General features: G+C 45.5%; 1 protein-coding gene across 1 annotated transcript in view; it reads left to right on the forward strand.

The window, feature by feature from the left end:
* LOC143280070 (tubulin alpha-1A chain-like) overlaps positions 1-5,104 on the forward strand; it is a 5,866-nt gene extending 762 nt beyond the window's left edge. The window contains exons 2-5 of the mRNA XM_076584571.1: positions 2,198-2,420; positions 2,892-3,193; positions 3,541-4,068; positions 4,618-5,104. Coding sequence (XP_076440686.1) covers positions 2,198-2,420; positions 2,892-3,193; positions 3,541-4,068; positions 4,618-4,917 — 1,353 coding nt within the window. The 3' untranslated portion in view covers positions 4,918-5,104. The remainder of the gene's footprint in view (positions 1-2,197; positions 2,421-2,891; positions 3,194-3,540; positions 4,069-4,617) is intronic.
* The last annotated feature ends 8,808 nt before the right edge of the window (positions 5,105-13,912 follow it).

A 13,912-nucleotide genomic window follows, 5' to 3' on the forward strand; every position in this document is an offset into this window, starting at 1 on the left:
TATTATGATTATGGCAACTCATTGTTCTCCCTTCAGTGGCAGTTTTATGGGGTTCTAGATTGTTTGCTCAGGCTCAGTTTTTGGGGGGAAAGGGAACTGAAGAAAGGGCCACGGATGGCCGTCAAAAGTTTTAATCTTTCCTTTTAGAAATTGAGAAGTTTAATGAAAAACTTAAGTGTCGACTGATCAGGCCTTATGTGCATAATCTGTTCAGTTTATTTATAGACCTAAAAGAGGAAGAGGTAGTACAATGAAATTAGTGAGACACTGGAAAAATCAGTGTGCTTTAAGGCCTACTGCATGGTAACTTGACCCAGCCCGCCCATTTCATATTAAAACCTCTCCTCGGTGGTCTCGACCACGTTACAACTTGGTGGGGGTGGAGGGGGATCGCGGTCTGCATAAAAAGGGGAAGATTAAATGAATTGGAGATTATGTCCCCTTTTGTGTTCTGGCTCTGATATGTGTGCGTTTTTTTGTTGTTTTTTTTGTTTGTTTTTTTATGAGCATAAAAAATCCCTCCCGTCTTTCACTGCACCTCCTTCCACCCGGGCTCACATATTCTTTCGTTGTGTGTATCGATCAGATAGATTCCAGAGCGACTGACACGCCATCTGGCGTGATACGGCGCTCTGGCCACCAGAAAATCGAAGTGAACGTAGTTTTTGGAAAGGGTCCGACTCGAATCGCAAAGCCTCGCGGCTTGAGGCTTGCGAACTACCCTTCTATCAAAGTGTCCGTTGTGATGGGTTTGCAGAGTGCATGATTGTATTTTACTTGTCGGATTGTAAGTCAGTCATTGATCAAAGTCAAGCATTTTGCTGAAACTTTCTCTTTTTGGGGGGGAGGGGGGGTGAATTCATAATTTCCATATACGCACACGTGCTAGTACTCTTTGCGGGTTCGCAAGCACCGATCACACTATCACACACGTACGTAGCCTGTATCACAGTACACAACCCAAACCTCGCCAGCACACGTGTACATCATGCAAACGGCACGAATTAGGCATTGGCCCGCTGAGACCACTTAGCCCCAACTTGCCAACGTATCCCAGCCATTTCTGGGTCAGGCCAACATGGTGATAGCTTATCGGGCACGACGCCCTGTGTGAACTGATTCCAGCCGGCTGAAAACTGTGCCCTCCAAGTACGGCTCTCTGTGCTAAAATGGCAGTAAAACCTGTATGGTACGCGAGGGTGGTGGGAGGAGTGGGGGAATCGAGAGGGTCGTTCCCATGGCGACCAAAGGCTTTGACACTTCAGTGACATCTTGAATGGGGGGAGGTGTGGGGAAGGAAGGGCGGGGGTAGGGGGGGAGGCTGTTAGAAACAGGGTGGGTGGGTGTGGGTCAGGACTTGTTCAAATCGGTCAGGACAAGGCGGGGAACACGAAAGGTGACAGGTGTGCTGCCGTGTGTGAAGTGGCGAGATTTTCGGTTTTCATTCGCATAGTAGCTGGAATGAGATTTAAACTGTTTAACGGCTGCAATGGAAAATTGAAAATGGATCAAAGCAACACTAAACGGATATTGATTCAAATGTATGTTTATGCTGGCTTTTTTTTTTTTTTCTTTTTTTTTTTAATACTTTCATCAGTAGGATTGATACCCACAGTTATCGTTTGAAATTTGTGAAAGGGGAATTTGTTCTAAAAATTAAAAAAAATTTAAGAAAAGGTAATGGCATAAAAAGGAAGTGGGAACCCAGTCGTATAAATTAGTCACGCACAACGTGCTGTCAGGTTGTAGTAGTTAACTTTGTCACTCATGTATCAAGGGTGGAAATTGCTCCCTGGCCCAAGTAGAACTAAGCACCTCCCCTCTCCCCCGACCCCCCACTTCGCCAACCGTCATCATCCTGGGAGGATACTTTACACAAATATAAGGACACTCGCACACACTGGGTTTTCAGTTTTTCACACACACACATTTTACGTAATCGCCCATGTGATTCTTGGATGTATCAGTAGTTGGTGCTTGTTTTATTTGAAGTGACAGTTCATGACATGTTAGTAGTTCTGTTAGTGAAACAGTCCTTTCTTGTGTGAGCATTTGAACACTGTATAATTATTACTTGTGTTAGTATTTTAACTCCGGGTGTAGTATGCTGAGCACGTCACATTGCTTATGACCATACATGTTTTCGATGCATGTCTGTCACTTGTCACTGATGAGCCTGTACTTTGTGTGTGTGCAGCGTGAGTGCATCTCCATCCACGTGGGTCAGGCCGGAGTCCAGATCGGCAATGCCTGCTGGGAACTGTACTGCCTGGAGCACGGCATCCAGCCTGACGGCCAGATGCCCTCCGACAAGACCATCGGCGGTGGCGACGACTCCTTCAACACCTTCTTCAGCGAGACCGGCGCCGGCAAGCACGTGCCCCGCGCTGTCTTCGTGGACCTGGAGCCCACTGTTGTCGGTAGGTGTTAGGGAAGAGGAGACATCTGATTGGAGACAGAAAGATGTGTTTCAACAGCTGCTGCCTTTGGCATCCTTTGGTTCTTACTGTGTATGGGCAGGGTGTGTGTGCCTGTGATCTGAGTCACTGACACGCGCGTGATTGCGTGTTGCGAATGACTTCATCTCTTCCATATTCTTGGTTTGAAATGAAGATAATTGACAGTTAAAGAAGAAAGCTTTAGGATTCGTTGCACGTATTTCAAGACAGTCTTTTTGCTGCTGTTGTCATTTGCACAGTTGCAGCCCATCTGTTTTCTAAAACACTGGTCGTCAGTACCAAATAAATTTTCTGCATTACAACCAGTATGTGGAAGTAACTTGTCGTGAAACATTATTTAGTATGGATACATACACAAGTTCAAAACCGATAATGAAAATGTTTCTCGTTGCAAGAGATGTATACTTAACAAAACGTGTCTGTTGTTTCCAGATGAGGTCCGCACCGGCACCTACCGCCAGCTGTTCCACCCCGAGCAGCTGGTGACCGGCAAGGAGGACGCCGCCAACAACTACGCCCGTGGCCACTACACCATCGGCAAGGAGATCGTCGACCTCGTCCTCGACAGAATCCGCAAGCTGGCTGACCAGTGCACCGGTCTGCAGGGCTTCCTCATCTTCCACTCCTTCGGTGGTGGCACTGGCTCTGGCTTCACCTCTCTGCTGATGGAGCGTCTGTCTGTGGACTACGGCAAGAAGTCCAAGCTGGAGTTCGCCATCTACCCTGCTCCCCAGGTAAGGCCTCGGAAAATATAGCTCTCAGGAAGGGAACGATAAAAGAAGACGTCACCAGTGATCTGTAGGTTTCAGTCATGGTAGAACCCACTAGAAGAAAAAAAACTTTATGCATTTTAGATTCCACACTTGTCAGAATACCTGTTCCATTCTGGATACATTTTACCAACAATTGTTTCTCGAACATGTTTTTTTTCTCTCGAGTAGAAAACTTGGATGTCAAGTCATGTTTTGGTATTTCAATTTAAAATAATTTTCACTGTAATATAATGTTAAGTTGACTTGTTCCGTTTGCATACTGAATACTGACACTGCGAAATACACTAAAAACACATCTTCTTTCACAGGTGTCCACCGCCGTGGTGGAGCCCTACAACTCCATCCTGACCACCCACACCACCCTGGAGCACTCCGACTGCGCCTTCATGGTGGACAACGAGGCCATCTACGACATCTGCCGCCGCAACCTGGACATTGAGCGCCCCACCTACACCAACCTCAACCGTCTGATCGGCCAGATCGTCTCCTCCATCACCGCCTCCCTGCGCTTCGACGGCGCCCTGAACGTGGATCTCACTGAGTTCCAGACCAACTTGGTGCCCTACCCCCGTATCCACTTCCCCCTGGCTACCTACGCCCCCGTCATCTCCGCCGAGAAGGCCTACCACGAGCAGCTGTCTGTGGCTGAGATCACCAACGCCTGCTTCGAGCCGGCCAACCAGATGGTGAAGTGCGACCCCCGCCACGGCAAGTACATGGCCTGCTGCATGCTGTACCGTGGAGACGTGGTGCCCAAGGACGTCAACGCCGCCATCGCCACCATCAAGACCAAGCGCACCATCCAGTTTGTGGACTGGTGCCCCACTGGCTTCAAGGTTAGTAGTCCCTGAAGATCCTGTGGTTGTTTTTTGTTGTCTTCTTTTCTTTTCTTTTTTTTTTTTTTTTTTACTGTAAATGAATGTTAATGTTTTTCATTGAAATGCTGTAACATTCTTTTTTTTTTTTTTTTTAAGGAGAGCTGCAAAAGATTATATATATAAAGTCGGTCGCAAGTGTTAATTCCCCAGTTTTGATACCAGTTAAATTATTTCAAAAGAACAAATGGCTGACAGTTTCTTTATGGTCTCATATGTTAGGAAGTAAAAAAAATAAACATGCAGCGTCTGTCTCATCAAACAAAATTGGCCCATGATTGTATTAGGATTTTAGCAGCAGCTTATTTCTCCGCTTCGGGACTGGAATCGGACTCCCTCCGGACTCGACACCAGTAGCTAACGTTCAGTATGATCAATTAACCATACGTTTAAGTGGGGGAAAAAACAGTATTTTTTACTTTGTAGAAAGGCACAAAGACTGGTTTCACTTCCTCAGCAAACTTTTGTCGTTCCAAGGTATCAAGACGCAAAGTGTGTGTGTTTGTGCAGGTGGGCATCAACTACCAGCCCCCCACCGTGGTGCCTGGCGGTGACCTGGCCAAGGTGCAGCGCGCCGTGTGCATGCTGAGCAACACCACGGCCATCGCTGAGGCCTGGGCCCGTCTGGACCACAAGTTCGATCTGATGTACGCCAAGCGTGCCTTCGTCCACTGGTACGTGGGTGAGGGTATGGAGGAGGGAGAGTTCTCCGAGGCCCGTGAGGATCTGGCTGCCCTGGAGAAGGACTACGAGGAAGTCGGCGTCGACTCCGTGGAGGGTGAGGGTGAGGAGGAGGGTGAGGAGTATTAAACACTCCCCCCATTCCTACCTCCAACCAGCGAAACCCGAGAACCTCGGTGGGCGGTCGCTCTGTGAGCGACTTGACTCTGGAAAACAAAAAAGACCAGTCAAGCGAAAAATTCAATGAACTCGGTTAAAACGGAGCGCCTTGTGTTCTATTTAACTCTAGTCCATTGAATAAAAATCCTCGACTTGATTTCTCGATGTGTTGCGTGTCTGAGAGTGCGTGCAGGGTGTGGGGTGAAAGTGAAGGCAAAAGGTTCAGCTCGTGGATCATTTAGGGCATTTTCTACCCCATTCTTAAGCATACACTCAACTCACCGCACACACACACACACACACACAAACAAAAAAACACGCATGCACATACACGGCACGCACACACACATACACTCTTTAGAACACAGCCTAGCTGGAAAATTGTGAGGGTATTTGTCTTTCGGACACTGGCGCTATTATTTGACACGGTGAATACTACGCCCATTTTACCACTAACCTGGGCTTACTGAACACATGAAAACATATGGTCATACAGCCTAGCCGACAAAGACCTACCAAGGCCATCGGAACAAGGGCAGCAACCTTTCACATAACAATGATGGCTTCACATAAAAAGCACTTTCAAGCATCTCAAATGGCTTTCCAACACATTCAGACAAAAAAACAAAACCACACCCAACAACAAATACACTAGCGTGCGCGCGCACGCACGCGCGCGCACACACACACACACACACACACAGTGGCAGATACGTGGATCCAGAGAATACAGATATGGAATGGAGTAACTTAATCAGAAACTGCTTGAAACAGTGGTTTCATATTTACTTTAAATGGCCAGTCAGGGATTGTGAAGGACTGAGAAAAGGCAGTGACTTCCAGCTGAAGAATTTAAAGTTCTCTCGTAGTATAATTTTCAGGGGGAAAAAAGAAAAAGAAAAAAAAGTAAAAAATACAAAACATTCACACTACGTCCTGAGGGATGGTATATTGTGTGTATTACCAAATTCCACACGGCGTTGGCAGTAATATTAGATCTACTGTCAATTAAAAGTGCCAGTTATTAAGCGGGAAAAAATGTCCAGTAATGATCGGAATGCGTCAGTCGAGCATCACCAGCAGACAGGCCCTGACAAGAAACCCCCCAAGGGAAGAGAAAGAGAGGCCGGTTGAGAAAGAAACACCTGGCGAAGAGATCTCCAGGCAGACACCAAGTAGATGGGCATTACTTGGAGCCAGACAGGCCAAGGCATAGGGTAGGATAGGTATACTACTGATGGGGGTCTCTTGTTGACGGCTTTTACTCTGGTGAGGAGGGTTGGGGAGGCCTAAGTAAGCAAGCAAATAAAAAAATGATCTAAATCCGTCCATTTTAAGCGCAAGCGCACACACACACACACACACACACAAACACACACACATACACACACACACACATACACACACACACACGCACACACACACACACACACACACACACACACACACACCCACGCATGCAAACATTAAAGTTTCATGCTTTTTATTCTCTGCACGCCAGAGCTACGAAGCCATTAGTACATTTTATTTTGTACTGTAGACCCACCTCAGTACGATGATGTGTCGCAGGTAAAACAGCACATCACTGTTCAGTCCTCAACTAAGTGTGGAGTTTCACGCAATGTCTTTAAAAAAATCAAAATCTGAAATAGAAAAATGCATCTCAAAATTAAACATGACAAAATTGTAACAAACTAGTTGCCCTTTACATCCTTGGTATTTCGTGGAACCGTTGTATATCAAGAGAAAAAAGACCTTCGCAAGCTTTTGAATTGACTTTACACAAAAACAAACAAACAAACAAAACAAAACAAAAAACAGAAAAAAAAGAATGGAAAATGCATTTCTGTTCAAAACAACGGTGTCCAAAAATTGCAATATGTACATAATATATCGTTTGACATATGCTGCATTTTTTTTCCACGAAAGTTAATGAAAGTGTGTTTTCATTTTCTCAACAGATATTCAAGTGAAACTGATACTTTTTTTATTCATGTCACGAAATATCGATGTTCGTAGTCTAAACAGTTAGTTCGCTAGTCAGTTACCACAGCAAGTCACTTTCAATAATGTATTGTTCTTATATACATTAATGATCTATTTTTCTATATATAAAAGATTGTATGGTTGTAAAACAAAAAACAAAAAACAACAACAACAAAACAACAACATCAACCTATTACAATAATACCTTGGTAAACTCAAGTGAAAGAATGATCCATTTGGAAAGAAGAGAACCCTCTTTGCAAAAGTATATATATATATATATATATATATATATATATATATATATATATATATAATTTAAAGGGGGTGTGATTTGAAAATCCATCCGATTGGGAACGAGAGGGGAGCGAGTGTCCGTTGGTCCGACACTTCAATCCCCTCCCTCTCCCTCCGTAACTTGAGTGATAGTCTGGATGCCAGTGGTATAGTCACTGCCGTGACAAAAGGGCTGTTCCTGAAAAAGAAATCTGTAGATAGTAAAACAAATACACACGCAGACAGAAAAAGTGTATTTAGATAACAACAGAAACAACAACAACAACAATAATAATGATAATAATAATAATTATTATTATTATTATTACAAAGTTTCACTGTGGCGACGCCCGGTGTTTCCACGGTCAGAGCAACCTGAATTTCATTGAGATGATACTTTTGGTGACAAAATACAATACAATACAAAACAATACAATACAAAACAATACAATGCAATGCAATGCAATACAATACAATACAATACAATACAATACAATATGAATTTCATTGAGATGATTGTTTTGGTGACAAAATGCAATACAGTACAGTACGATATGAATTCCTGTGAGATGATACTTTTGGTGACAAAATACAATACAATACAATACAATATGAATTTCATTGAGATTATTTTTTTGGTGACAAAATACAATACAATACAATACAATACTATATGAATTTCATTGAGATTATTTTTTTTGTGACAAAATACAATACAATACAATACAATACGATATGAATTTCAATGAGATGATTCTTTTGGTGCCAAAATACAATAAAATACAATACAACATGAATTTCATTTAGATGATTTTTTGGTGACACAATACAATACAATACAATACAATACAGTACAATACAATACAATACAATGCAATATGAATTTCATTGAGATTATTTTTTGGTGACACAATACAATACAATACGAATTTCATTGAGATGATTTTTTTTAGTGACACAGTACAATACGGTACAGTACAATACAATACAATGCAGCTTTCCCCGAAGACTTAAGATTTGTCCTCTTGCCCTTACTTTTCGCGCCGAGAGAGCAGGGGAGACAATATAGATACGACGGCAACATGTGTTGTGCACAAGTTATTGGACTTAATGGCTGTGACAGAACCACATTTTTCACTGAAATCTTCTTCTTCTTTTTGAAGAAGATCGTGCAGAAACATTGCATACATTCACACACGCACTCTGGCTGGCCGTCTGTTTGTCTGTCTGTCTGTCTCTCTCGCAGGGTCATAAACAAACACACGTGCGCGACTGGAACACTGACACATACACGTACACACGCACGCACGCTGGCCGGCATCAGATCGCAAGCACGTACGCACGCATGCATGCATGATTGCAAACATACATACAAAATACAGTAAGAGAGGTGGTAAGAGAGAGAGAGAGAGAGAGAGAGAGAGAGAGAGAGAAGACAAAAAGAGACAAATCAATATCTTTGTTGATAAGCCTATGCAGCTTTCTACATGCTGCTACAGATGGACATACAGAGAGACTGACAGAAAAAAGAAAAAAACCACAAAAAAAACAACCAAAAACGATAAGGATGGAAGGATAAAAGTTTTTTTGTTTTTTTTTTAAAGGACAACAACAACAACAACAAAATAAAAATAAAGACAAACAAGCACACACACATCAAGATGTACACCCACCACCCACACTCACCCCCCTCACAATAAATAGATCAATGAATTATTAACATTCTTTTATAAAAACAAAACAAAACAAAACAAAAAACAACAACACCACCAACAAAAAACAAAACACAACAAAACAACAACAACAAAAACAAAAACAAAAAAAACAGAGGAGACAACGATCTCTCGCACTTAGATCTATATACATTTATGTTCAGTATAAAAAAAACAGAAAACAAAAACAAAAAAATCAGTAAAACCTTCCTCTGTCCTACTGTACTCCCCCAGTAACCCTTCCCCTGTCCTACTGTACTCCCTCAGTAACCCTTCCCCTGTCCTACTGTACTCCCTCAGTAACCCTTCCCCTGTCCTACTGTACTCCCCCAGTAACCCTTCCCCTGTCCTATTGTACTCCCTCAGTAACCCTTCCCCTGTCCTACTGTACTCCCTCAGTAACCCTTCCCCTGTCCTACTGCACTCCCCCAGTAACCCTTCCCCTGTCCTACTGTACTCCCTCAGTAACCCTTCCCCTGTCCTACTATACTCCCTCAGTAACCCTTCCCCTGTCCTACTGTACTCCCTCAGTAACCCTTCCCCTGTCCTACTGTACTCCCCCAGTAACCCTTCCCCTGTCCTACTGTACTCCCCCAGTAACCCTTCCCCTGTCCTACTGTACTCCCCCAGTAACCCTTCCCCTGTCCTACTGTACTCCCCCAGTAACCCTTTCCTGTCCTAATGCACTCCCCCAGTAACCCTTCCCCTGTCCTACTGTACTCCCTCAGTAACCCTTCCCCTGTCCTACTGTACTCCCCCAGTAACCCTTTCCTGTCCTACTGTACTCCCCCAGTAACCCTTCCCCTGTCCTACTGTACTCCCCTAGTAACCCTTCCCCTGTCCTACTGTACTCCCCCAGTAACCCTTTCCTGTCCTACTGTACTCCCCCAGTAACCCTTCCCCTGTCCTACTGCACTCCCCCAGTAACCCTTCCCCTGTCCTACTGTACTCCCCCAGTAACCCTTCCCCTGTCCTACTGTACTCCCCCAGTAACCCTTTCCTGTCCTACTGCACTCCCCCAGTAACCCTTCCCCTGTCCTACTGTACTCCCCCAGTAACCCTTCCCCTGTCCTGCTGTACTCCCTCAGTAACCCTTCCCCTGTCCTACTGTACTCCCCCAGTAACCCTTCCCCTGTCCTACTGTACTCCCCCAGTAACCCTTTCCTGTCCTACTGCACTCCCCCAGTAACCCTTCCCCTGTCCTACTGTACTCCCTCAGTAACCCTTCCCCTGTCCTACTGTACTCCTTCAGTAACCCTTCCCCTGTCCTACTGTACTCCTCCAGTAACCCTTCTCCTGTCCTACTATACTCCCTCAGTAACCCTTCCCTGTCCTACTGTACTCCCCCAGTAACCCTTCCCCTGTCCTACTGTACTCCCTCAGTAACCCTTCCCCTGTCCTACTGTACCCCCAGTAACCCTTCCCCTGTCCTACTGTACCCCCAGTAACCCTTCCCCTGTCCTACTGTACTCCCCCAGTAACCCTTCCCCTGTCCTACTGTACTCCCCCAGTAACCTTCTACTGTCCTACTGTACTCCCCCAGTAACCTTCTACTGTCCTACTGTACTCCCCCAGTAACCCTTCCCTGTCCTACTGTACTCCCCCAGTAACCCTTCCCCTGTCCTACTGTACTCCCCCAGTAACCTTCTACTGTCCTACTGTACTCCCCCAGTAACCTTCTACTGTCCTACTGTACTCCCCCAGTAACCCTTCCCTTGCCCTACTGTACTCCCCCAGTAACCCTTCCCCTGTCCTACTGTACTCCCTCAGTAACCCTTCCCTTGTCCTACTGTAACTCCTGAAATCGGAGTGTGGCTGCCTACGTGGTGGGATAAAAACGTTCAAGCACGTGAGAGTCCACTCGTGTACATACGAATGAACGCGGGAGTTGCAGCCCACGAACGAAGAAGTCCTACTGTACTCCCCCAGTAACCCTTCCCCCTATCGCCCCACTCCCCCAGCAACCCTACCCTACTGCAACTCCACTACTCTTTCGGTAACATCTCCCCACTGACATGCTTTACTCGCTTCAAGGAAACCCTCTGTTAACCCCCCCCCCCCTCCCCTCAATGCACTATTCCCCTAATTAACCTGTCGTGCTCCCCCCTACCCACAATCTACTCCCCTCCCAGAACCTTCTACCACCCTCTGTCCTACTAAACTCCAAAGTAATCACACCCCCTCACATAATAACATGCCCCTGTCCTACTGTACCCCCCCCCCCCCCCCCCGCACCCCCCTCCATCCTACTGCGGGGATTAGAGTAGGGTACCTGGGAGAGGGTTATGGGGCGTGTGCGGGCACTGGGAGTAGAGTAGGGCACATGGGGAGAGGGTTATTGGGGGCGATCGTTACTGGGGGGTAGAGTAAGGCACCTGGGGAGAGGGTTATTGGGAAGGGGGGTGGTGGTAAAATAAGTAGTGTCTTAGGCAGGCGGCTGGGAGATGGGGTAGTGGTGGCGTTCTGCTGAAAGGGTTTCTAACATGGTGTTGTTGGCGCACAATGCCAGTGCAGCGGCTCATGGCATTTTACTTTTATTATCAGGAAAGGAGGAAAACCCAGGTGTTGGAACGTCGAGCACTTGATTCATGAGCATGGAGAAAGCCGACATTTGGAATTTTTCTGTCTGAAAATGTAGTGTATTTTTTTTCAACATCAAAGAAGATTTTCCTACAGAATTTTGCGCAGGGCAACCCTTTTGTTGGGGTGGGTTTGATTTTGTTGTTGTTTTCGTATGTTAAATGCACACTCACACACGGGGATCTCGGGTTATCGTCCCGTCCGAATGAAAAGCGTCCAGACCACCACCGAAGGAGAGAAAAGGGGAGAAAATTAGTGGGGTATTGCGATTCGATCCCGTGCGCTCATACGCGTTATATCTAGCCAAAACCATCTTTTTTTTTTCTTTTGCTGCCCCATCATCTGCACCGTTTCAGCAGCATTACTCTCACGCTGCTCATTTAGATTCCCCCATACACGGCCACACCCGGGTTCGTCCGTCACAGTTCCAGCGTCGGCAGTCCGCAGGGAACCATCGATGTTAGGTCGCCAGGAGGCCACACACCAGAGAAGACCCTGCACTGCTGCTGAGTCACTTCGGTGGTGTTCAGTGGTGCCTGTTCTGATATAACGTACTTAGGAATCTACTAAGCCCCCTACTAACGACAATAATGGCTTAGTCGCGGAGCTAGACTGAGTGAGCGTCCCTCCCAGAGGGGAGACCGCCACCACGACCCCCAAACAACAGCCCCAATGAATCTGCCGACACTGAAGACATTGACAGGACTCACCCCAAGCACGGAAGTTGAGGGGTATCGAAACCGAGGTCACCATAAGAACAGGGCATGAAAGGCCACAGACTTTGAGACTGTTTTGTTTATATTGATGATGATGAAGGAAGGAGGATGACGATGACGATGTTGCTATGGAGGTCCATTTTGGCTTGAGACTGCGTGACAAGGCTGTACTCTACGCTTCCTGTCATAATGTTATCCCGGCGTTAACCAGGCCCGAGAAATACAGAGGTCACCATGACAGCAGGGCATTAAAGGCCACAGACTTTGGGATTTTTTCTTGTTTATATTGATGGTGAAAGAGAAGAAGGATGACAATGATTGTGACGATGTTGCTATGGAGGTCCACTTTAGTTTGGGACTACGTGACAAGGCTGTACTCTACGCTTCCTGTCATAGTGATATCCCGGCGTCAACCAGGCCCGAGAGATACAGACACTTGCTGTGTTGGTCAAGTAATTAGAGCAACACACCCAAAGACGCATCCGTGAAGTGGATGACTCTCGACTGTGTGGTCCCAGTCTCCCCATTTAAGCCCACACTCAACTCAGGGTAGGAGCCGGCCACAGGCCGAAAAACCTACCTCCGCTGGGATTCGAACCCGCGTCCTCCCAGCCGTCAGTCCGCGACGCTAACCACTTCGCCACGGCGGATGGTAATGCTATCATTTTTGTTTCGTGTCGTCAGTGTGTACTTTAAATTATAGCTCTGGTTTTTGAGACCAAATGAATATTATGTCAGTGATAAAAACAAAAGTTGACTGCGTTGATTTGTGCCGTATTAAAAAGATATTCATACGTCAGTTTCGGGAGACTATAGAGTTGCGCTGTAGGTGGTGATCTATAAGGCGTTGGGTGTGGCTGGACAGGCCAGTGTATTTCCATGATGATGAACGGTTGGAGTGTGGTTACCATACTGCTGTGGGGTTCATTTTGGTTTGGCACTATTTGACAAGGCTGTGATCTCATGACATGTCCCAGCGCAACCAGGCTTAGAGATACGGAAACCTGCAGTGTAGGGCAGGAAATTTGAGCAACACTCTTAAGACGCATCGGTCAAGTGGATGACCCTCGACTGTGTGGCCTCGACTGTGTGATCATAAACAGATTTTTTTTTTTTAATCGAGTTCAGCTTTTTTCATACACATACAAAACAACTAGGCATATTGATTACATACGTTCAACACTGGAACAAATCAACAAATGGGCAACATGCCAGGTTGATTATAAAACGATCACTCAAGACAAGTCAATGTTGAGCTGCTATGACTTTATTATTGATATAAACATGATATGGCACTCCACAAAAATGCATCGTTCATTTCGACTTTACGTTGCATTTGGCTGTCATTCATGTGTATATCCCACGTTCTTAAATGTTGGTAACATGAGCAGCTCCCTGTCTATAATTGATGTTATCTCCCTTTTGATGCAGATGGCTTGGCATTAGATGCAGCTTTTATTTGACATTATTATTTTATGTGTATCTTCCTTTGATATTGAAGATTTTATATAAGCGACAGCAAACAGAAGAAAGCTTGTCTTACATTCACAAAACGTATTTGAATCATACCCCCTTGATGATGATGGTGAAGTATGCGCGGACAAAAAACCCCCTCCAAACAAACCACAAAAAAAAAAAAATGGGATCCCTGATTTTTCTGCACAGGCGGGAGTGTGTGTGCATGTTTTTTGATGT

Source organism: Babylonia areolata, chromosome 3, assembly GCF_041734735.1.
Source record: "Babylonia areolata isolate BAREFJ2019XMU chromosome 3, ASM4173473v1, whole genome shotgun sequence".
NCBI classification, from domain to species: Eukaryota; Metazoa; Mollusca; class Gastropoda; order Neogastropoda; family Buccinidae; genus Babylonia; species Babylonia areolata.